The sequence below is a fragment of the Macaca fascicularis genome, chromosome 12, assembly GCF_037993035.2.
Source record: "Macaca fascicularis isolate 582-1 chromosome 12, T2T-MFA8v1.1".
Lineage (NCBI taxonomy): Eukaryota > Metazoa > Chordata > Mammalia > Primates > Cercopithecidae > Macaca > Macaca fascicularis.
Genome location: NC_088386.1, coordinates 64543380 through 64566751, shown reverse-complemented (window position 1 = coordinate 64566751; position 23372 = coordinate 64543380). Strand labels below are relative to the sequence as shown.

Genomic DNA, 23372 nt, shown 5'->3' with positions numbered 1-23372 from the left:
GTTAAACAAACTGTGAGACATCTATATTATATGGAATCCTCCTTAATAAATGGGAATGAGCTGTTAATGATGAAACTTGAAAGAATTATGCTGAGTGGAAAAAAGCCAACCCCAAAAGGTTCTACATTGTATGATTCCATTTATATAACATTCTTGAAATGACAAAATTACAGCAAAGGAGAACAGATTGGTTGTAGCTGGGGCTAAGGAGGATGTGGGGATTGGAGAGAAGCATGTGGAGGTGTAAAAGGACAATATGAGGGGGCCTTGAGATGATGAGAACGTCCTGATCTTGATTGTATCAGTGTCAATATCTTGGGTGTGATATTGTCCTACAGTTTTACAAGGTATTTGCAAGATACGGCTTTAGTTAATCTGTAAGCTTGATGTGTAAATTGAATGACAAAACAAGGTAAAACAAAAGAAAAGATAAAAAGTTTCCAAAACAAGGTAAAAAGAAAAAAAAAAAAGCAAAATAAGTCCTCATATCATAATAATTTGTAAAACATCTCTTATCCTTTCCTCTAATTGTCATCTCTCTCCCTTCTTTGCTATTCAACAAATGAGTCTTTGTTATTCAACAAATGGGGAATCTTAATTCGTTCAATTAGATTCATGTCAGTTTTTGCTGTTAAAAAAAATGCCATTCTGTGGTCCAAATCACCTGCATACTTTATAGAATCCTTCCTGGGGTTTTATGATGACAAGTGTTCCCACCATTCAGACAATAAATACCTTGGTGTGTAGTCAAGGGAGCAAAGCCAGGCCTGCTCTTTTCCTTCCTGTCAGTTTTTCCGATAGGTTTGTTCTGTTGTTCCAGAAATATTATCAAGTTCTCTAATGCCTTAATCACCTCTTCTTCCCAGAATAAAATAAAAATGAGTTAACCACTCATTTCAGTGACAGGGCTGAAAAGCGTGATAAACTGCAATATCTTTATCTGCACCATCCAGCAGTGATAGAATTCTCCTGAATTTTGTACCAGAAAATCCCAGAGCTGGGCCAGTGCCCAACACCCTTAATCCACATATGTTTGTAAACTGGCATTTTTAATGACAGTCACTTCATCACTTCTGCTTAAAGTGCTTATAGAATAAAGACTCCACAGGAAATTTAAGTAAAGTTATTTATTATTTATAATTTTAATTGCCACACAACTATACATATTTATGGGATACAATGTGATGTTTTGATGCATGTATACAATGTGTAATGATCAAATCAAATAATTACCATTTCCATCACCTAAGACATTTATCATGCCATTGTGGTAGGAACATTCAAAATCCTCTCTTCTAGCTCTCTTGAAATAGTCAATGTATTATTGTTAACTATAGTCACCTACTATGCAATGTAGTACCAGAACTTATTCCTGAACAGTAACTTTGTACCTGTTGACCAACCTCTCCCCATCCGTCCCCCTCCACTGCTCTTCCCAGCCTCTGTTAACTACTATTCTCTAAGTAAAATGTTTGGACAAATACTTATAGTTTTCTGGTTTTAGACACCCCAAAACAAACTGAAAATGAAGAGAATTGACTCATGTATACATTAGAAAGCTTTTACTTATAATAGTATAGTATACTCTCTATTCAGAGATATTTAGCTTTTATAAGAGCCTCTGATTGTAGATCCTCATAGATAAGTTTATGATTTTCTAGTTCTTGTTCATCTCAGCATTCTTCTTAGTCATCATGAAAGACTGGGAATGTGGTGAGCACAAGAGACCTTAGCTGCTTTTGAGGTTGTCAGAAGGGTTGACCACAACAGTTATTTCCCTTCCTAATTCATATTTTGAAAGTCAAAACAAAATCCAGAAACATTTATTGATTTCAGGAAGAGTGAACAAGCAGTATAAGCCCAGCCCTTGACCTTGAGTAGCTTGCAATCTATTAGCAAGACAAGCATAAATGTACTCAATATAAATATAGTCAATAAAGATATTGACTAATAGTGCAGTTTATTCTGTTTTAAATGAATTCTATTGCAATGCTTGATCTGAGTTCAATAGAGAGAGAAAAAAATTCAAGCTCAAGCCACAAAATGAAGGCCTGACAGAGAGCAAAAAGGGTGTGGGATGAAGAACCCATGCTAAACAGGCTGCTTTCTGATTTTCTAAAGTAGACTCTATACCATGTAACTTGTCCCTGAGGATCATAACTGTCATCAACCAATATGTTAATTTTCTAATTATGGAATGCCTTCATTCCTGAAAGCAACTTCAGAATTTTTTCCTCCCCTCCCTGGCACTGCCAATCCCAAGCCCTGTGCAGCAACATGGTAGTGCTGCTGGGAAAAATGCCGAAGTATTTTTCTTTGCTACTTTTCTTCTTGCTATTTCCCACAAGTGTCTGGCTTCAACCTTAGAAATTGTCCTGGTGAATGAAGATTAGGCTGTAGTCAGCAAAAGACAGGGCTAATAAAACACTTTTCTCTCCCATGGGAAGATAACAGGCACATTTTTCAGTGTCACTCTGAGATAGAGAAGTTGAAAAGCTGGCTTGCATTCCTAGAAGAGGTAATAGTAAGCCTCCTGATTTACAGCACATATCATTCTATCAGTTTCTTTTCAGACAGCCTATCTGGCTTTTGAAAATCTTTCTTACCTATGATTGCTGTATCACTGCATGATGAGTATGCATGAAAGAGACTAAAGTGGACCAAGCCCTGGGCTGCCATTTAGGGCATCCTGGCTTCCAACCACTGCTAATTAATTATTTCATGGTCCCAGCATCTTTGCCTATAAAAATGAAGGGGATATGCATATTTTCTGTGATTGGTACTATTTAGAAATTTGGTTGGATTTATTATAATTTTGCATAGATAAAATGTCTTATTATGTTTAATAGAAATATACTATATACAGTATATCTATTATATATTACATATTATATATATTTAAAGTATATAATATATATTTTAAAAAATATATATTTTTTTAAATCCCTCTATATCCACAAATGTAATCTCTCTTAGCTTGATCCTACTTGCAAGTATGAACATTCTTTTCCCTCTTTTGAAGGTTGCTGAACATTGAGAGTGAAATGATCAGATTTGCCAGTTACTATGCTGGAATTGCTGTCGCAGTACTTATCACAGGATATATTCAAGTTAGTATCTCCTCCATATAATTTATAGATCAATATCTGACCTCAAAGACATTACAATGAGATGCAACGTGTTGCCACCCTTTAGGCTAATCAGAAGCCCTAAGAACTACAGTCTGTTTCCAGAGGACATGAGAGAATGGGTAGGGATTCTTCTCTCAGGTGTACAACTTAGGAGGATGCAAGTGGTTGTCCAGAGAGATGAATAATAGACTCGTAGTTGTAATGTCCTGTCGTCCCCTGCCTTTCCCTACTTCATCCTCTCTTCTATATCCAGAAATGGACATTTGCAGGTGTGTTTGTAGGGGGCAGTTGAGTAGCTTGAAGAAAGTAGGGGAGGGAGAGATAGAGGAAAACAAAATTTACTTTCTTTTTCTCGCATTGCTAAAGTCTCACCAAACTGCATTCCAACCCAAATTCTGAAAAGCTGAATCTAGAGCATATTTTAGATAAGTGATGGAAGGGCTTGGAGGTACTTAACCCTTGTTAAGAAGAAAAATATTTTATCTTTTGCTTTCTTTTGTAGAAAAATAATGAATTCCTTCCCATTCATTCAAGAATTCCAGGCAGTGGTGTTTGTAAAGAGAAATGAATCAATTTTTCCCATTTAGGCATTGGGAATTTTAATAACAGGCTTTTTAAAAAAATAGTTTGGGAAAATCTATCAGCAGATTAGATTTATGCTGATGTCATAATTTTTGTCTTACATTTCTTGAAAATTATTGCCTGAAAACTATGCATGAATGCTTCCAGGCAGGTCTTTCAGGAGGGAAATTCACTCAGAAATAGCATGGAAAAAAAGTTATTTAAGAACAATAATGCCTTATTTTTGGTTCTGTGAGCCTTCTTTTACACATGAGGAAAGTGAAGCTCTGTAGGGTAAAGTCCAGAAGACACGGACCTGCTTAAGGGTCAGAGCTGGATTCAAACCCAAATCTCAGGCTACCCTGCCCAAAGTTCTATTTACCTCCACTTTTAGCAGGCAGATGACAGAGCTCACACCTTAGCTCCCAAGAAGAGGCATTTTCTGAATTATTTTCCCCCTTTTCTCAACTGTTGTATTGAAAGTACTTTCTTCTGAAAAAAAGAAGAAATTAACAAAATTTTAGACACTGTAATGTTAAACCTTCCTTTGTCCATTTCCAGATATGCTTTTGGGTCATTGCCGCAGCTCGTCAGACACAGAAAATGAGAAAATTTTACTTTAGGAGAATAATGAGAATGGAAATAGGATGGTTTGACTGCAATTCAGTGGGGGAGCTGAATACAAGATTCTCTGAGTAAGCAGCTTGTAAAACAGTATGTTAGTGTGTGATTTTGGATAATAAAACTCTTCTTTCTAAATTAAATAACAATTTAAAAGTATTTTTCAGTTTTCCTGTTTCATCTCTTAAATTGGGCTTTCCTAGGTGGCATGACTTTTTCATAGGTAATACACTGTCAAGTATGGACATTAAAAATTGAAAGCCAAGGTACTGCAATTTGGTGTGTAGACCTCAATTAAAATATTAGAAATGAAGTATTATAGAAGACAGTTAAAAAGGTTATTTAGCTGTCCAGGTGTAAACTGGATTTAAATCCAGTTTACACCTGGTTTAGGTCATTAACAGCCACCCAGGAATTCTAAATGAGAGGAATTAGAATTGGTTGAACCCTACTGAACTGAATTTTGAGGTCCCCTGAAAGACAGTCACTCTACAGTGTAGATAATGCATACTGAAAGTCAGGACCCCTAGCTTCCAGCACTTACTCTGCTCATCCAGCACTTACTCTGCTCCTTACTGTGACCTTGAACAGTTATCTAACCTTGCTGGAAACAATGGCCTAATATCTGGGTGATGTCTTAGGTTCTTTCTTGCTATTTAGTTCCAAGCTCTATTCACTCCATCTGGACAAGAGGTTAAGGAAATGTTCTCAGGAATATGAATTTAATATAATTATATTCAATCAATATTCTGTAGCAATTACCTTGTACTTGTGCTCTTAAGGCACTTACAGCCTAGTAGGGGAAATAAGAAGTGCAAGCAAATAATCAGAACTAGCATATATGGTTTATTATATGACAGGCGCTGTTCTATAGGCTTTACATACATTCACTACTTCAATCCTCATTACTACCCACTGGGGTAGGTTCTATTATTGTTCTCATTTTACAGACAGGAAAATTGAGCCATAGAAAAGGTTAAGTAACTTGCCCAACAAGAGTTTGTATTCAAATTCTTAGTCTGGCTCCAGAATCTGTACTCTTCACCGCTACTCTATACTGCCTCTAAGCAGAATGCAGTAATTCTACACACATACACATGCACAGGCATTAATTACAGTGTTATGGGAACACAGGGAGAAAGGTGTAACTTCTTGGGGGATTATACAAGATTGATGAACGAGGAGGTATGTGACTAGAACCTTGAGGCTGAAAGGATTCAGCAGACATGAAGAAAGGCTTTTCAAGACAGAGCAAGGATATTAGCCATGTAAAAGAAAAAGGCAAATAAGATGGTTGCCAAAAGCCTTTATCAGCAATTAGTACCCATTGTGAGACCTAGATTAAGGACAAAGTTGGTTGGCAATGAGGAAAGAGGCTTGATAACATCCCAAGGTGCAGCAAATTTTCCAAGATTTGAGAGGCTGTTAATGCTACCCAAGGGTGATGGGGATGGAGAGATGGGAATGTTTAAAAGAGAAAGACTGAGACTTTCAGCAAGACATTTGAATGATCAAATTCAGCTTTAGTGACCAAAATCTTTCTGGTTTCTAGTGATATTAATAAAATCAATGATGCCATAGCTGACCAAATGGCCCTTTTCATTCAGCGCATGACCTCGACCATCTGTGGGTTCCTGTTGGGATTTTTCAGGGGTTGGAAATTGACCTTGGTTATTATTTCTGTCAGCCCTCTCATTGGGATTGGAGCAGCCACCATTGGTCTGGTAAGAATGTCTTTTTGCATCTCTCCATGGGAAGACATTTGCCCTCATAAACAACCAAAAATGTGAAGCTTGAGTCCATTTTCCTGAGTATAGTTAGCAACATAATTATCACTATTTTCATGTAGTTTGTTAGATTACTCCCCAATGTCAAATGACATTTCATCAAATAGGGATTAATGATGTTTTAATAAGGTAAGTATTGTTTTATTAACAGCAAGTACATTTATTGAGCATTCACTGTTTCTCTAGGCACTATTAGGAGCTTAATAGTCATTATCTCTAATCCTTACAACAATCTTATAAAGTGAGCACTAGCATCATTTTAAATATAAGAAACTAGGCTCAGAGAGGTAAGGGGATTTGTCTGGGACTCACCGCTGGCAGAGCAGGATTCAAGTCTAAGGGGTTCTGACTCCAAACCCCACTCACTCTCCAATATGCCTATTGTTCCCCGTGTACTGCCAAGCTCAGGCACTTCCCTGAAATGGCACAACAGACTCAGAGCATTAACAAGCACATAAGAAGGATTTCTGCAATCATAACTGTGTTCTCCATTTCATCTTATCTTTCAGATAACCTCTTTCAGAGAGAAGTGATTTGACCCATTCCAAGAGTTATCCCAGTCACTGTCTTGGTTCCCCAGGTATTGAGGCCTGGACAACATATAGGAATAGGAATTTTGGAGCACATCAGCTAAAAACACTCCCAAGGACTGAGAAATTATTATTAGATCAGTCACATTAGATAGCACATTATGGGATCAGGCATACTAAAAATTTGCTATAAATTAGAATAGAATTTAACTGAAAAACTGCATACATACTCACACATCATTGAGCAATAGGTACCAATTTCCTATTGCTCAATAGCAAAACATTCTCACAGTCCACTGACTAAATAACTCAGACATTTGCCAGATAATATAGAAAATGGTTTAAAGTGACAATAGCAAAGAGCTCACTCCATTTCACTAGGTCATCACAGGTTATGTGACTCAGGAAAAATCCATTTAACCCATGAAAACCTCAGTTTCTTTGTCTTTAAAATAGGGATAATACCTCCCAAAAACATTATGATGATTCAGGGAATAATCCACGATATGCATTTAAGCAGTGTCAGGCACAGAATCAATTGCTAAAGACAGATGTATATGTTTTTCAATCCACTATATCATTCAAGCTTTAAGCAGTCTTTCCTACTAACCACTTCCCAGCTATACTCCAGGGAACCCTCAACTTCCACAGAAGAGCTTCAGGGGTTTTGCAAACATTTTGTTCATTTTTTTTCCAAATAGACTAATCTCTTTCTTCAAACCTGTGATAAAGTAATATACACACTCACATGGATCATAGGCCACATTTCAACATGTTGGAGGTTAAAACATAGCCCAGTTCACTTGGTTTTAAACAGATCTAAGGCTTAGCTTCTCTAGTCATCTCAGTACCCATTTCCAGCTTCTCATAAACATGTCACTGATTTGGAATGTTGTAGGTCTGCACATGTCTTGTCTTGCTTTCAAGTCTCTGTATGCTTGTTCTTATACAACAAACTTCTACAAGCAACTATAAAGCAAACTATATGAGCAACTTCACTAGGCTCAAATGTAAACTTTAATGTTAATAAAAACAGCCTCAAGTCTTGGTAACACAGTGAGATCCCATATCAACAACAACAAAAAAAACTTTCTAAATAGCCAGGCATGGTGGCATGTGCCTATAGTCTCAGATACCCAGGAGGCTGAGGCCAGTGAAATGCTTGAGTCCAGGCGTTTGAGGCTGCAGTGAGCTAGCATCGTGCTGCTGCACTCCAGCCTGGGCAACAGAACAAGAACCTGGCTCTTTAAAAAAAAAAAAAAAAAAAAAAAGAGCCTCACTTTCCTTACTGTTACATTTTTAATTCACATGTTTTATCAAATGTACATTGATGAAATAAATATGTTGTTTTTTAAAACTACTATGAATACTTACTTAACTTACATCTTAGAATTCCATCTAAGATTTTGATAAGAGTTTTGCTGCTAAAAGTTTGGAAAAACTACTGGAAGATAAACTCCCTTAATCTGGGTGTTATATATTTTTTTATATTTCTGAACTAGTTGATCTTCTGCAATATGTGTTTTTTCCTCTTCTTATTTATTTATCTGTGCCAGGCATTTCTCTGGGGGTTCGTTTTGACTAGGACTCAATCCAAGTCAATTTTAGAAAAAGTAATGTGTCTACTGTTAAGTACAGATGTCTTTTCATTTCCTTTTATAGAAATGAAAACTGCATAGTTGAGCGTCTCCAACTGAGTGAAAATGAACTTTCTTTTCTGGAATCATCTGGAATCATCTCTCAACATCATGCCTATACTCTATATGTTATATGCCATATATTATACCCAGTCATGATATCTGCATGTGTCTCTGGTGTTTGTCTATAAATTATGCAATGGCCATTGGCTAATAGCAATGAACTATGACATGGTCTAACTTAACACTTTATTAGTATAATGACGGAAACACTTTAGTCTCACAGAATGTCCTATTTGGAATTTATTCTGTGAGGAGGTTCTTACTTTTAGTAGGGTCATTTTGATATATCAACAAACAACCCTGGATGAAGCTTACCATAGACCAAATCTGGACCAGATTTCTTCCTCCTGTCAGTGATGTTACAGTGAGAATCTGATATTGTATTAAACCATGCCACATGCTAAATGAATCTAAATGACAGACTGACTTACCTAATTTCTTGGACTTCACATTTTCTTTCCTTCTTTTTGATTTTTAGAGTGTGTCCAAGTTTACGGACTATGAACTGAAGGCCTATGCCAAAGCAGGGGTGGTGGCTGATGAAGTCATTTCATCAATGAGAACGGTGGCTGCTTTTGGTGGTGAGAAAAGAGAGGTTGAAAGGTTGGTTAATTGGGATCTGATTGTTTCCCTAATTTAATCAATCAGTGTAGTACCCTGAATCTCTCAGTCTGTGCAAAGTGGCAGACCAACCTTGGTCTACGGCCTCCAGAGGAAGTACTTGTTCAAGAGGGAGCTAAGCAGAGTAATTTAGGTTGGTCAAAGCACTATAAGAAGTCCCAAGCCTTTAGCAGTATGTTTTTAAAGATGTTGCACTTGGCAATTTTTAGAAAGCCAACTTAGAGTAGATATTTATTTCAAAATCTGATGGTATTTATGTACACATATTATACCTCATATCAGTCTATAATGCTGTTTGCTGTCATTAAAGAAAAGCCTACATGAGACATTACAACTGATACCACAGAAGTACAAAGGATCATAAGAGACTACTAAAAACAAACGCCAACAAATTGGATGACCTAGAAGAAATGGATAAATCCCTAGAAAAATACAACCTACCAAGGTTGAATCATGGAAAAATAAAGAGAAATAAATCTGAACATACCAATAATGAGTAAGGAGATTGCATCAGTAATAAAAAGTCTTCCATGAAAGAAAAGCCCAGAACCTGATAGCTTCACTGCTGAATTTTACCAGACATTTAAAGAAAAACTAGTACCAGTCCTCCTCAAATTCTTCCACAAAATTGAAGAGGAGGGAATACTTCACACTCATTTTACAAGGCCAATATTACCTTGATACCAAAGCCAGAAAAGGATACTACAAGACAATCAAAGGCCAATATCCATGATAAACATGGATGTGAAAATGCTCAACAAAAATACTAGTAAACCAAATTGAATAGCACATGAAAAGTATCATTCACCATGATCCTAGGATTTATCCCTAGGATGTAAGGATGGTTCAACATAGGCATGTCAATAAATGTAATATACCACATTAACAGAATGAAAGACAAAAACCATATGGTTATCTCAATAGATGCTGAAAAAGCATTTAACAAAATTCAACATCCTTTCCTGACAGAAACACTCAACAAATTAGGTATAAAAAGAATGTACCTCAATACAATAAAGGTCACACATGACAAGCCCACAGCTAAATCATACTCAAGGGTGAGAATTTGAAAGCTTTTCCTACTAAGATAAGAACAAGACAAAAATACCCATTCTTGCCATTTCTTATGCAACCACAAAAGACATTGAATAGCAAAAGCAATTCTGAACAAGAAGAACAAAGCTGGCGGCATCATGTTACCTGATCTCAAAATCTACTAGAAAGTAGTAGATTATTATTAGATTATTTGATTATTTGATTACTATAGCAATCAAAACAGCATGGACTATCACAGAAACAGACACATAGACCAGTGAAAAAGAATAGAGAGCCCAGAAAGAAGTCCATGCATTTATAGTCAATTGATTTTCAATAAAGAGGCCAATAACACACCATGAGGAAAGGGCAGTCTCTTCAATAAACGATGCTAGGGAAACTGGATATCCACATGCAGAAGAATGAAATTTGATCCTTATCTCACACTATATGCAAACATCAACTCAAAATGGATTAAAGTCTTCAATGTAGGATGTAAAACTGAAAAACTACTAAAAGAAAGCATAGGGAAGAAGCTCTATGACATTGGTCTAGGCAATGATTTTTTGGCACAACCACAAAAGGGCAGGTAACAAAAGCAAAAATAGACAGATGGGATTACATCAAACTAAAAAGCTTCAGAAAGGAAACAATCAACAGAGTGAAGAGGCAATTTACAGAATGAGAGAAAATATTGGTAAACCATACATCTGATAAGGGATTAATATCCAATACATACAAGAAACACAAACAACTCAATGACAAGAAAACACCCTGATTAAAAATGGTCAAAAGACCTGAATAGCCATTTCTCAAAAAAAAAAAAAAATACAAATAGAAATATACAAAAAGAAACATACAACAGGTATGTGAAAAGATGTCACACATCACTAATCATCAAGGAAACAAAAGTCAAAACCACAATGGGATATCATCTTATATCTGTAAGAATGGCCATTATAAAAAGAAGAAAGATATCAAGTGTTGGCAAGTATATGGGGAAAATGAAACCCTGTTACACAGATCGCTTTTGGTGAGAAAGTAAATCAGCACAGCCAAAGAGTATGGAGATTCCTCAAAAAATGGAAAATAGAACTACCATATGATCCAGCATCCCCACTATTGGGTATATGTCCAAAGGAAATGAAATCAGTATGTCAAGAGATAGCTGTTCTCTTATGTTCACTGCAACATTATTCGTAATAGCCAAGATATGGAATCAGCCTAAGCACCCATCAACAGACAAGTGAATGAAGAAAATATGGTGTGTGTAAATTTACATGCCACGTTCAATAAAATACTATTCAGCCTTGAAAAAGAAGAAAATACTGTTATTTGCAGCAACATGATGAACCTGGAGGACATTACGTTAAGTGAAATAATCCAGACACAGAAAAATACCCCATGATATCACTGACAGAGTTGAACTCACAGAAGCAGAGAGCAGAACAGTACCACGGGCCTTGAGGGGAAGGGGGCAGGTGAGAGGTAAGTGTTCTCACCACATACACACACACACAATATAAGTATGTGCGGTAATGCATTTGTTAATTATCTTGATTTAGCCATTCCACAATTTATACATACTTCAAACCATCATGTTGTATACCATAAATATATGTAACTTTTGTCAATTAAAAAATAATAACGAAATGCCAGCATGATTCAAAATGCTATTTCACACATTTTTATTGAACACCTTTTTAATTAAACACGTTTTATTCAGGTACCATGCTACATGTTCTTTATAAAGTCTGATAAGATTTCAATTTAGTCAAACAGACTGGGCACGGTGGCTCACACCTGTAATCCCAGCACTTTGGAAGGCCAAGGCAGGTGGGTTGCTTGAGGCCAGGAGTTTGAGACCAGCATGGGCAACATGGCGAAACCTCATCTCTACAAAAAAATACAAAAATTAACCAGACATGGTGGTGTGCACCTGTAGTCGCAGCAACTCTGGAGGCTGAGGTGGGAGGATCACCTGATTCTGGGGAGGTTGAGGTTGCAGTGAGCTGTGATCATGCTACTGCACTCCAGCCTGGATGACAGAGTGAGACCCTGTCTCAAAAAACAAATTAGTGTTGATAAATTATAGATCACTATTCTAGAGGTTAACTCTCAATGAAAAGAAAAACCCAAATGGCCAAAATAATACTGTTGTCTAAAATGTAATTTTGTTTGTTCTTTAATTTATCTGGTATTTATTGAGTACTTACTATGTGCCATGCTTTGATTTTTATAAAATAACTACCAACTGAATAGTAAATCTTACTTTATGTGTTGTAGATTTGGTAAGATGGTGTTATTCTCAGTTGCTACCAAATCCACCAAGTAAAAAAGATTAATAGGATTTACAACCTCTTATTATCCTCTTTTCCCCACTTCTTTTGGTTTGTGGAGTGAGGTTCTTTATTTCTTGTAAAAAATTTCAGTAGCATATTTCTTCCACCATGAAAGACATTATCTTTTATTGTCAATAAAAGAGGCAGTGTAGTGTTTTAAAAATGGTCAAAACATAGGATAGACCTTCAGTTTGTGTCCTGCAAAAGGTTAAAAGTTCTCCATGAATTCAATTCTTGAGATGTAGGAAGGTGGTTTCAGAATGCCTGAGCTATATATGAGACAATGCCCATTGTTAATGGCTAGATCATAGAATTACTGAAACCTATTCCTTGCATTGGACTTCCACATAGTTTCAGTTATCCATGTCTCATGGCTGTGAACCTGACCCGTATGTCACAACACAGCATCTCAGCCACAGGGAAGATGGGTGAGTTGTAGATGAGTTGGTGCAAACACTAGTTCCAAGCCTGGGGAGCTGGAAACAAAATAGTCTGGTCTGCTTATTTGGAACCCGTTGCATTATTTTCTGATAGGGACATGTCATGTGACTCAAGGAAACACTTCAGACACAAGTAATACTAGATCTCTCTTGTTCATACATTTATGTTGAAAATTCTTTTTCTCTTGGGGCCAAGCTTACCTCACTATGCAATCCAAGCAGCAATCAGGCAGCTTTGTTAAGTATCGTCCTTTCAACATGTTTCATTGTCAGGTTAAAACAAACTTGAAAAAACTACACAAAGGTTGTTGGAGATTTTTCTTCCTAAAGTTGCTGTGTTTGGGATGATTTTATGATCATTTTGTAAAACCACTGCATCATGGCCTGTCTTAAACATTATAACTTGAGCTGTTTCTGCTGAAATTGGCTCAAATGTTTTCTCTTCACAGGTATGAGAAAAATCTTGTGTTTGCCCAGCGTTGGGGAATTAGAAAAGGGATAGTGATGGGATTCTTTACGGGATTCGTGTGGTGTCTCATCTTTCTGTGTTATGCACTGGCCTTCTGGTATGGCTCCACACTTGTCCTGGATGAAGGAGAATATACACCAGGAACCCTCGTCCAGGTACCTTGACTTATTGACCAAGACATAACATTTCCTTCTGGTATCTCAGAAAAGTCCATGGATTAGATGTTTTGTTTATTATTTTGGTGTCCTCAGGAAAAAAGCATCAATGATTTTATGGAGTCTGTCTGCGGAAACTAGTAATACCTTAACAAATTTTTTTTTTTATTTCCGTAAGTTTTTTGGGAAACAGGTGGTATTTGGTTACATGAGTAAGTCCTTTAGTGGTGATTGTGAGATTTTGGTTCTCCCATCGCCCAAGCAGTATACACTGAACCCAAGTTGTAGTCTTTTATCCTTCACTGCCTTCCTATCCTTTTCCCCTGAGTCCCCAGAGTTTATTGTATCATTCTTATGCCTTTGCATCCTCATAGCTTAGCTTCCACTTATGAGTGAGAACATACACTGTTTGGTTTTCCATTCCTGAGTTACTTCACTTAGAATAACAGTCTCCAATCCCATCCAGGTTGCTGTGAATGCCATTAATTCATTCCTTTTCTGGCCGAGTAGTATTCTATCATATATACACATCTCACAGTTTCTTTATCCACTTGTTGATTGATGGGCATTTGGGCTAGTTCCACAGTTTTGCAATTGTAAATTGTGCTGCTATAAACATGTGTGTGCAAGTATCTCTTTTATATAATGACTTCTATTCCTCTGGGTAGATACCCAGGAGTGGGATTGCTGGATCAAATGGTAGTTCTATATTCAGTTATTTAAGGAATTTCCATACTGTTTTCCATAGTTGTTGTACTAGTTTACATTCCCACCAGCAGTGTAGAGGTGTTCCTTTTCACCGCATCCATGCCAACATCTATTATGTTTTGATATTTTTAGTATAGCCATTCTTGCAAGAGACATTGTGGTTTTGATTTGCATTTCCCTGATCATTAGTAATGTTGAGCATTTTTTTCATATGTTTGTTAGCCAGTTGTATATCTTCTTCTGAGAATTGTCTATTCATGTCCTTAGCCCACTTTTTGAGTTTGTTGTAGATTCTGGATATTAGTCCTTTGTCAGATGTGTAGATTGTGAAGATTTTCTCGCATCATGTGGGTTGTGTGTTTACTCGCTGACTGTTCTTTATGCTGTGAAAAAGCTCTTTAGTTTAAGTCTCACCTATTTATCTTTGTTTTATTGCATTTGCTTTTGGGTTCTTGGTCATGAAATCTTTGCCTAAGCCAAAGTCTAGAAGGGTTTTTCCAATGTTATCTTCTAGAAATTTTATAGAGAAACAAGTAATACTTATACATTTTATAGTAAAGAGATGCTAAACATTTGAATTGATGAAACCCACAATTTAATAATTTCAGATTAACTGAAGACTTTATAGCTATGAAATGATTTTCTGAGTCCAAAAGCAAATATACCATGAAAATGGAAAGTCAGTGATCTCTCAGCTAAAAATTAACAGCTCATATAACTGAGCTTTATGACAGTCCAAGATATGTACTAATAAAGGTATTTGTGAAACATAATGAGTTACTAAAATGCCAGGTCAATAACATCCTTAACTGAACAGGTATTACAAATGTACTTTATTGCTCACTTGTGCTAAAGTAGCTAATGCCTTTAATTTTCATTGTCCTTCCAGTTATTCATTCAATAAGTAATTATTCAGCATCTACTATGTGCCAGACACTTAGAAAATGCAGGGGATTCAACAGTGAGCAACAGAAATGTGGGGTTTTCTTTTTTGCCTTGATGGAATTTACAGTTTAATGGAGAAGACAAGCAGTAAATAAGTAACCATGTAAATGAATACAGACAAATAGAGACGTGCTACAGAGGACAGAGAACCTTGACAGTGAATAGCAGGATAACCAGGTGTGACTGGGGTCAAGGAAGCCTTCTTATCCTGCTCCCTCTCCCAAGGCCTTTCCTCCTTAGCTTATGGTTCTCTCTTGTTGCAGTTGGACTCTGATCATTGTTTGAATTCTCAGCTAAATGTCACTTTCCCAGTCAGGCCTTTTACGCTCACCCATTTTTTATTCTCTTTTGTGATTTGCTGTACTTTTTTTTCAAAGCACTTGTGTGACATTGAATATTTGCATTTATTTACACTTGTGCCCATCCCTTTCCACCCTCAGACAGTAAGATCTATGAGGTCAGGGAAACAAAAAATGAAATATTTGTTTCATTTGGCCTGCAAGTAGTTGATGAGTAGTTTTATATCAAATTCTTAAGTAAAATTTTTTAGCTCCAGATTCTGGGTAGAGCAAACAATGAAAAATATCAAAACCTTGTAAACCAGAAATTTGCTAGTTGAAAGCTTAAAATTCATAATCTACTGCTTTAGGATAAATACATTGCCTGGGAAAATTGAGTAGGATTTTGATTTGCAAATGGAAGTGATTATCAGAGGTCAAACCATAATCATTCCAAGCCACGGACTTTATTTCATTAAACATGATAATACACAAAGAACAACCTTTTCAATTCAGTTTATCTTTGCAACATGAATGGCTGACATTTTTTGAACTTTGTTAAAGGAAATAAATATGATAATACAGGTTCATGTGTTTTGTAAAGTTTAAAGAGATAGTATGGATGGGAAGTGTTACCAATTTTATAATTTAATCACTTCTTAACAACTTAGGTACATTTTTTGCAGATTGGAAAAGCCAATGAAGTATTGCAGGTCCAAATTTTAACTATAGTCCCTTGTCTTTATTAATCCAATTCCTCCTAAGAACTTTGACATTTACCAAACTAGAGATATCAGTAGTTGGCCTTAGTCCTAGCTGCTTATATATAGTTACTATGCAAGAAGACAAGCATTGAGAATGCTTATTTTTCCCTTTTTCCATGCCTACAAGGAGAGGATAGAGGTACACAATAATAATGGTTCAGAGGGAAAAGTGAATTGGTAAATTGAAAATCAAATAATACACAATTCCAACTGGAAGCACTTGAATAAAAAGCCCTTTGGTAACCGTCTGTAGTAGGAATCCAATTTTATGGCTCTCATCTTTAAATTTTCTGCCCATTGTACAGTGAGCTACTTTAACTTTTGTAAATAATTTATTCTTTCAACTGATATTTCTTGAGTCCTTGCTATGTGCAGGCATGGCATACTATGGGTCTCTAACATTTTAATCACTAATTATTAACCTGTTACTCCCAACATCTTTCTGTAAGCGTCTGCTTATATCTTAAGAGAAAATTTCCTTTGGGAAGATGAAATGCATTCTTTAACACTATACTCCTTGTTCTCTCTCTCTCTCTCTCTCTCTCTGTGTGTGTGTCTCTCTCTCTCTCTCTCTCTCTCTCTCTCTCTCTCTCTCTCTTTCAGTGAGGTCTTGGCCAAACTTCTGAGCAGCAAACTATGAAGGCTGAGTGTGCATGGGCTGAGTTGAGTGTTTTAATCCACAAAACTAATTAACGATTTGATTAATCTAGTACATTTTGTGATGCACAAAATCATCACTGGCTGCATGGTAATTGGGCATAAATAGTAAGTAGTTCACATAAGTGACTATAATTAGTATCACTTGTACACAGAGAAAAAATACACTCTGTAGTCTGGTAGGGAAAGACAAAGAGGACCTGAATGGTGCAGAAGGTTGTTCTTTCATGACCCTCTTGAGTTTTAGAATTCATTAATAAAAATAATCACATAATGGAGAGTGACATTCATTCAGTATATATAAAGTGTCAAGCACTGAGTGATGTATTATGTAACAAAATTACTGCATGAAATGCTCTCAATCTCATTCTGTAATTGGTGTCATTATACTACCACTTAAAAATGAAATTGAGGCCATGAGGTCAAGAAATATGTGCCAAGTGACGTTAAGAGGGATTTGAACTCAGGTCTCCCTGACTTTGGCGCCTACCTATTAACCACTTTTTCCTGCCTCTGACTCTGTCTTCCCAGGGGCCACGGACCCGTTTTTCTCCAGCACACCCATAGCTTGATTGTTCCACAGCAGTCTCTCTTCCCATCTCTCTGTCTACACTACTTCTGCTGTTCACAGGGCTAAAGAATATGATGTTCAGAGTGACAGGTGATGGCTTATTGGGATGTTGCTAGCTACTGTGATGGTTTGGGAATGTGCTTTTGTCCCGTCTCACTCACTCCTCCCCCTCCAGAGAGCCATTCAAAGACTTGGACCCCAAACTTCAATTTAGGCCTCCAGTCAGCCAGGAGTCAGCAAACTATGGCTAACAGGCCAAATCCAGCTCACCGCCTGTTTTTATAAATAACATTTTACTGGGACAGAGCCACAGTCATTTATTTACATATGTCTGTGGCTGCTTTTATACTACATGGCAGAGTTGAGTAATTACTTCAGAGCCCATATGACCTGAAAAGCCTAAAACACTTATTTGGCCCTTTTGCAGAAAATGTTTGCTGGCCCTGGATCTAGGGCAAATGGAAGGTTTCTTTGCTGAGGTAGGAAAACCTCTGATGCGTGTGGTCTTAAACTAAATTAGACCATAAGAAGTGTTCTCTCTGTCCCTTTACCACCTCCTAAGTGTGGGACCTCAATACTTTCTTCACTGTCAGCATCATCATCACCAACATCGTTACTACCATTGAAGTGACTAGCACTGGATTAATCATCCTTACACACATTATCTCATTTGATCCTTGTAATAATCCTATGAAATATATGCTATCATTATCCCTGTGTTGCAGATGAAGAAATGGGGGCTTGAAAGATTACATTATCTGCCTATGGGAGGAATCACATGCCATAATTGAGGAAAAGGAGATGAAGAGATAATTTTTGTGCCTATGCATAGGCTAGGACTCTAGGGAGAAAGCGTGAGTGGGCTAACCCACCACCCACGCAGGGCAACCCTGGCCCTGTTAATCATCCTAATGTGTGAATGAAGAGGTTACTGAAGAGGGAGAGACATGGCTGAGAGGCTCTGAGACTTTCCATGGTTCAGCCACTCCAGCCACAAGGAAGAAAGAGAAGCAGGAGAGACTCGGGCAATTTGCCCCAGTGTGATAGAACAAATGAGAGGGGTCTGGCCTATGGAAACCATCACAGACCAGGATCATTTGATTACCTGAAAAAGACTACATTCATGCAGGGCCACTCTTTGGCTTGGCAGCAGACTGTAGCCAATGAAACATCCTCTATGCGAGTCACAAGAATAGGACCATTCTTTGGCTGACAGGGTAGAGAGGAGACTGGTATTCCTTCTGGAGGCCAACTTGAGGATTTGCCTCATTGCCTCTTCCTCACCTTTATAAACAGTGCTGATATAAATAAAACAGAGTGCTATTTGGTAGGAACATCTGGGCATGATCAGGTAGCCTTCCCCTAAGGTAATGAGATGACTGCATTGGTAAGTCAAAGAACAGCTGCCCCAAGTCTGCACAGGAACCTGATCACTCCTCCTGCATGTAGCCAGCAACAGGTGAGTCTGGGAGCTAGGTAGAATGGTAGTCAAAAGCCTGGATTCAAATTCTGCTCTACTACTTATGACGTGTTGTAACCTAATGCAAATTAGGAGCCTCCGTACCTGTCTGTTCACTCTTCTGTTGTAAGGATAAAATGAAATCATACAGATAGAACACTTAGAAACATACCTGTTATTATTGTTATTATTGCTGTTATTCACAGTGGTTGCAGTAGTTACCCCAGTGACTGCTATAATAGCAGCATTAGTATAGCGGTAACAGCAGTAGCAGGTTGGTTTTGCATGTACCAGCCTCTAGAATAGTCAGGCTGATCTTAGTGTCTGTATTGTTTTTGGCAACCCTTTAACCAGAAAATCACTATAAGGTTGATTATATAATGAATTCAATGATCAAATCACTATTCAAGTCCACTTTGGGTCTACATGCTACCTTGCTTAGACTTCTTACTCATTTCAAAACAGTTCTACTTTGCAGAAGAGTAATATTCAGTAAAAAATAAAGTGGTCTTCTAAATCATAACAGTGGAAAAATTGGAGATGCTTTACAGAACAAAAACTATTTTGGGTATTTCCAAACAGCCAAAGAGCTAGCTTTCGAACCCACAGAAGAGAATTTCTGATAACTCTCTGAGTTAACATGGGTGACCCAAATGATAGTAATTACTATTTATACATTAACAAAAACACATGAAAAATCTCTCTCTCTCTTCATTTCAGATTTTCCTCAGTGTCATAGTAGGAGCTTTAAATCTTGGCAATGCCTCGCCTTGTTTGGAAGCCTTTGCAACTGGACGTGCAGCAGCCACCAGCATTTTTGAGACAATAGACAGGGTATGTAAAAGCCAAAAGTGAAGTCCATTAACGGTTGGGGGCTGGGGAGAGAGCACCCATTAAGAATTTACCTTAATGTTAAAAATAGAAGCTATCACAAGGCCCTTAATTCAGCAACACTTATTACATTAAATGCTATCATGTGCTGGTGCCAATTCTTTTTTTTTTTTTTGAGATGGAATTTCGCTCTTGTTGCCCAGGCTGGAGTGCAGTGGCACAATCTCCGCTCACTGCAACCTCCGCCTCCTGGGTTCAAGCGATTCTCCTGCCTCAAGGGAGTGAATGCAACAAGAGAACAAGTAAGAACCCTGTTCTTTACTCATGCTGGGAGAGGACAGGCAGTAAAGAAGTATGCACATTCAAAGATAAGACAATAGCAGAGAGTGGTAAGTAAAGGAAGGAAATGAAATAGGGCAATGTGACAGCGATTGGGGTGGGAGAAGGAGTCTTTAAATTGGTTGGTGGTGACAGCCAATGCTATCTCTGAGGAGGCAGCATTTGAGCAGAGAACTGAAGAGTCAGCCATGCAAAGGGGGATTCGAGGGGGTGGGGTACGGGAAGTAAGAACAGGGAGGGCATTCATGGAAGAGAGGCCCCCAGGTTGGGAAAGGTTGCTGATTTAAAGAAGCTGAAACAAGCCCAGTGCAACTGAATAGAGTGAACAAGGGGCAGAGGCTGGAGGCATGGGAAGGGCCATACCATGCAGGACTTCAAGGCCATGTCCATAAAATTCGCTTATCTGGCAAAAAGGGATTTATTTTATTGGTTAGTCTATAGAAGCACACTGGAGGCCAAGCTAGGGAGTCAAAATCCAAGAACGCGCCAGGCATTGTGGCTCTTGCCTGTAATCCCAATACTTTGGGAGGCCAAGGTTTGCGGGTCGCCTGAGCCCAGGAGTTCAAGACCAGCCTGGGAAACATGGTGAAAACCTGTCTCTACTAAGAACACAAAAATTAGCCAGCCACAGTGGCATGTGCCTGTAGTCCCAGCTATTTAAGAGGTTAAGGTGGGAGGATTACCTGAGCCCAGGGTGGCTGAGGCTACAGTGAGCCATGATTGCGCCACTGCACTCCAGCCTGGGCAACAGAGTGAGAACCTGTCTCAAAAAACAAACAAACAGAAAGCCAAGAACAGAAGGGGAAGTTGGTAATTTGTTGTTCTTTCTCTCTTAAAAAAAAAAAAAAAAAAAAAAAAAAAAGCCCTGAGCTGAGTCCAAAGCAAGCCCTGGAAATCCAGAGGTGATTTGTGGGTTCACTGAACCTGTTTGGTTCCCTGTCCCCTGTTTGATACTTTTTCGCCAAACAGTGAAGTTGTAACCTACTAAGGAACTGACTCATTGCTTTATCTGTTTTTATAATTTGGGGTTTCATATACAAAGAGATTGTTGAAAACCACATAAAAATGTTCATGGTGGCTCACACCTGTAATCCCAGCACTTTGGGAGGCCAAGTCAGGAGGATGGCTTGAGTCCAGGAGTTTGAGACAAGCCTGGGCAACCCTGTCTCTACAAAAAATTTTAAAAGTAGCTGGGTGTCATGGCACATGCCTATAGTCCCAACTAGTCAGGAGGTTGACATGGCAGGATGGCCTAAGCCCAGGAATTTGAAGATGCAGTGAGCTATGATCACACCACTGCATTCTGGCCTGGGTGACAGAATGAAACCCTGTCTCTGAAAAAGAAAAAAAGTTGATGTCAATGTATTCAAATTCTACCTCTTTCTTAAGGTTGTTATATGCTCAAATAAGATGATGACTCTAAAAGTGCCCTGAAACTAAAAAATTAAGGCATTTAAAAATTGTTATCTTTATTAGCAACCCAATAAGAAGGCAGATTACATTATACTCCTAAATAGAGCTAAAGTGACTGATATGGTTTGGCTTTATGTCCCCACCCGAATCTTCTCTGGAACTGTAATCCCCATGTGTCGAGGGACAGACCTGGTGGGAAGTCATTGGATCATAAGAGCATTTTCCCCCACGCTGTTCTTGTGATAGTGAGGGAGTTCTCATGAGATCTGACGGTTTAAAAGTGGCAGTTTCCCCTACGTGCTTTGTCTCCTGCCACCATGTAATACGTGCTTTGCTTCCCCTTTGCCTTCAACTGTGGTTGTAAGTTTCCTGAGGCCTCCCCAGCCATTTGGAACTGTGAATCAATTAAAACTCTTTTCTTTCTAAATTACCCAGTCTCAGGTATTCTTTACAGCGGTGTGAAAATGGACTAATACAGTGATGAATTTCCATCACTAGTTATGGACAAGGGAAGAAGATGATGCTGGAGTGTTCTGGTAGCAGGAGGAGGCCCTCACTTTGCTCTGATTAACCAGAGTGGTTAAATTCTAGATTGGGCTTGTTGCTTAGCAACAGAGGTGAAATTCAGGACAAGAATTGAAAGTTGGTAGCATTTGAAGACATCATTTAGGAACACTCAGTTTTGATCATCATCTACCATGGATACTCAAAAGAATACCCTTGGACCCCAGATTGGTTGATTAGTTGCATGGTCCTAGAAACTTAATCTCTCTTCAATTTCTCTGCTTCTTCAACTGAAAAATGGGCATATCACCTGTCTAGTTTGGTCATGGTGACAATTATGTAAATAAAAGTATGAAAACATCTTGTACATTGCCTCCTGTATTATCTTAATAATATAGTAATATAAAATATATTATAATATTGTTAACATATACATTTATAATATTAATACAACATTAATACAATATAATATGTATTATTATATAATAGTACACATATAATATCTCAGTAATAAGTCAATAAATAATAGCAATTAAATAAATTAATTAAATATGTATTATGTTAATATATAATATCTCAATAAGTAGTGATTATTCTCACTATTATTAATAAATGTTTAATGTATAAATATCTTTGGCATATCTCTGCAATGTTTTATCTGGTTGTTGCTCTAAGTAAATTCAAATTAAGATACATGCAAACTAAGAGGCACAATAAATATATACATCTTCATTGGAATTTACTCATAAAGCAGAGCAACAACCAGATAAAACATTGCAGAGATATGCCAAAGATGTTTCTTAGTTTGAATTTACAATTTGAATTGAGTTGTACATCTTAGTTTGAATTTACACTGTGTCCTTTTTGTATTTCACTCCAGAAACCCATCATTGACTGCATGTCAGAAGATGGTTACAAGTTGGATCGAATCAAGGGTGAAATTGAATTCCATAATGTGACCTTCCACTATCCTTCCAGACCAGAGGTCAAGGTGAGTGCTGGTCTTTTCCCCAGAACAATAGATGTTTTCTTCTTTGATGATTTATTTGCATAACCACAAATTGCTCATTTTCTGAAGCCTGACTCAGTTCCTAGGAATAGGGAATAGAGGTGTATTTCTCTGGAAGTATCCTCCAGTGTTGGCTCATCTCAGGCAACACACCACATTCCTTTGTGATAACCATAATGTGCAAATCCCCTGGTTGGGACACAGTCTGGCAGCACATTCAGGCTAAAAGAACCATAGGACACTCTGTTGAAATGAGTGGCAGGTCCTGTCTTTCTATGCATGTGCTAGATAAATGACAAGGCAGTTAGAACAATCAAGAAGCACAGGTTCCTCCCAACCTTCATAGAGACTGCAGAAAGTGGAGGACACTGAGTATACGGTGTGAAGAGGGAAAGGAAAGCTGCCATTATGTAGGTTTTTACTTCCCATCTGTAAATTCACTAGGGCCACTGCATCAGCCTTTATAGGAAGGTATCCTTGTGATATTATGCTCTCGTGTCTT

General features: G+C 37.8%; 1 protein-coding gene and 1 long non-coding RNA gene across 15 annotated transcripts in view; one reads left to right on the top strand and one right to left on the bottom strand.

Annotated features, from left to right (window-relative positions):
* The window catches only part of ABCB11 (ATP binding cassette subfamily B member 11), a 112738-nt gene that overhangs the window by 34272 nt on the left and 55094 nt on the right, over window positions 1–23372 (top strand). For 8 of the 9 annotated variants that reach the window (XM_015432329.4, XM_074009388.1, XM_045367203.3 and 5 more), the window contains 7 exons: window positions 3023–3110; window positions 4254–4387; window positions 5866–6037; window positions 8809–8933; window positions 13218–13392; window positions 19495–19608; window positions 22742–22852. In XM_015432329.4, coding sequence (XP_015287815.2) covers window positions 3023–3110; window positions 4254–4387; window positions 5866–6037; window positions 8809–8933; window positions 13218–13392; window positions 19495–19608; window positions 22742–22852 — 919 coding nt within the window. Of the gene's footprint in view, window positions 1–3022; window positions 3111–4253; window positions 4388–5865; window positions 6038–8808; window positions 8934–13217; window positions 13393–19494; window positions 19609–22741; window positions 22853–23372 lie in introns of those variants that run through there. The other variant, XM_074009389.1, reaches the window with a different exon arrangement.
* Window positions 7307–23372, bottom strand: part of LOC135966544 (uncharacterized) — a 44546-nt gene continuing 28480 nt past the window's right edge. For 3 of the 6 annotated variants that reach the window (XR_010579908.1, XR_010579905.1, XR_010579907.1), the window contains one exon: window positions 7307–8902. This is a non-coding gene — a long non-coding RNA (uncharacterized lncRNA). Of the gene's footprint in view, window positions 8903–11671; window positions 11883–23372 lie in introns of those variants that run through there. The other 3 variants (XR_012421196.1, XR_010579906.1, XR_012421197.1) reach the window with 2 other exon arrangements.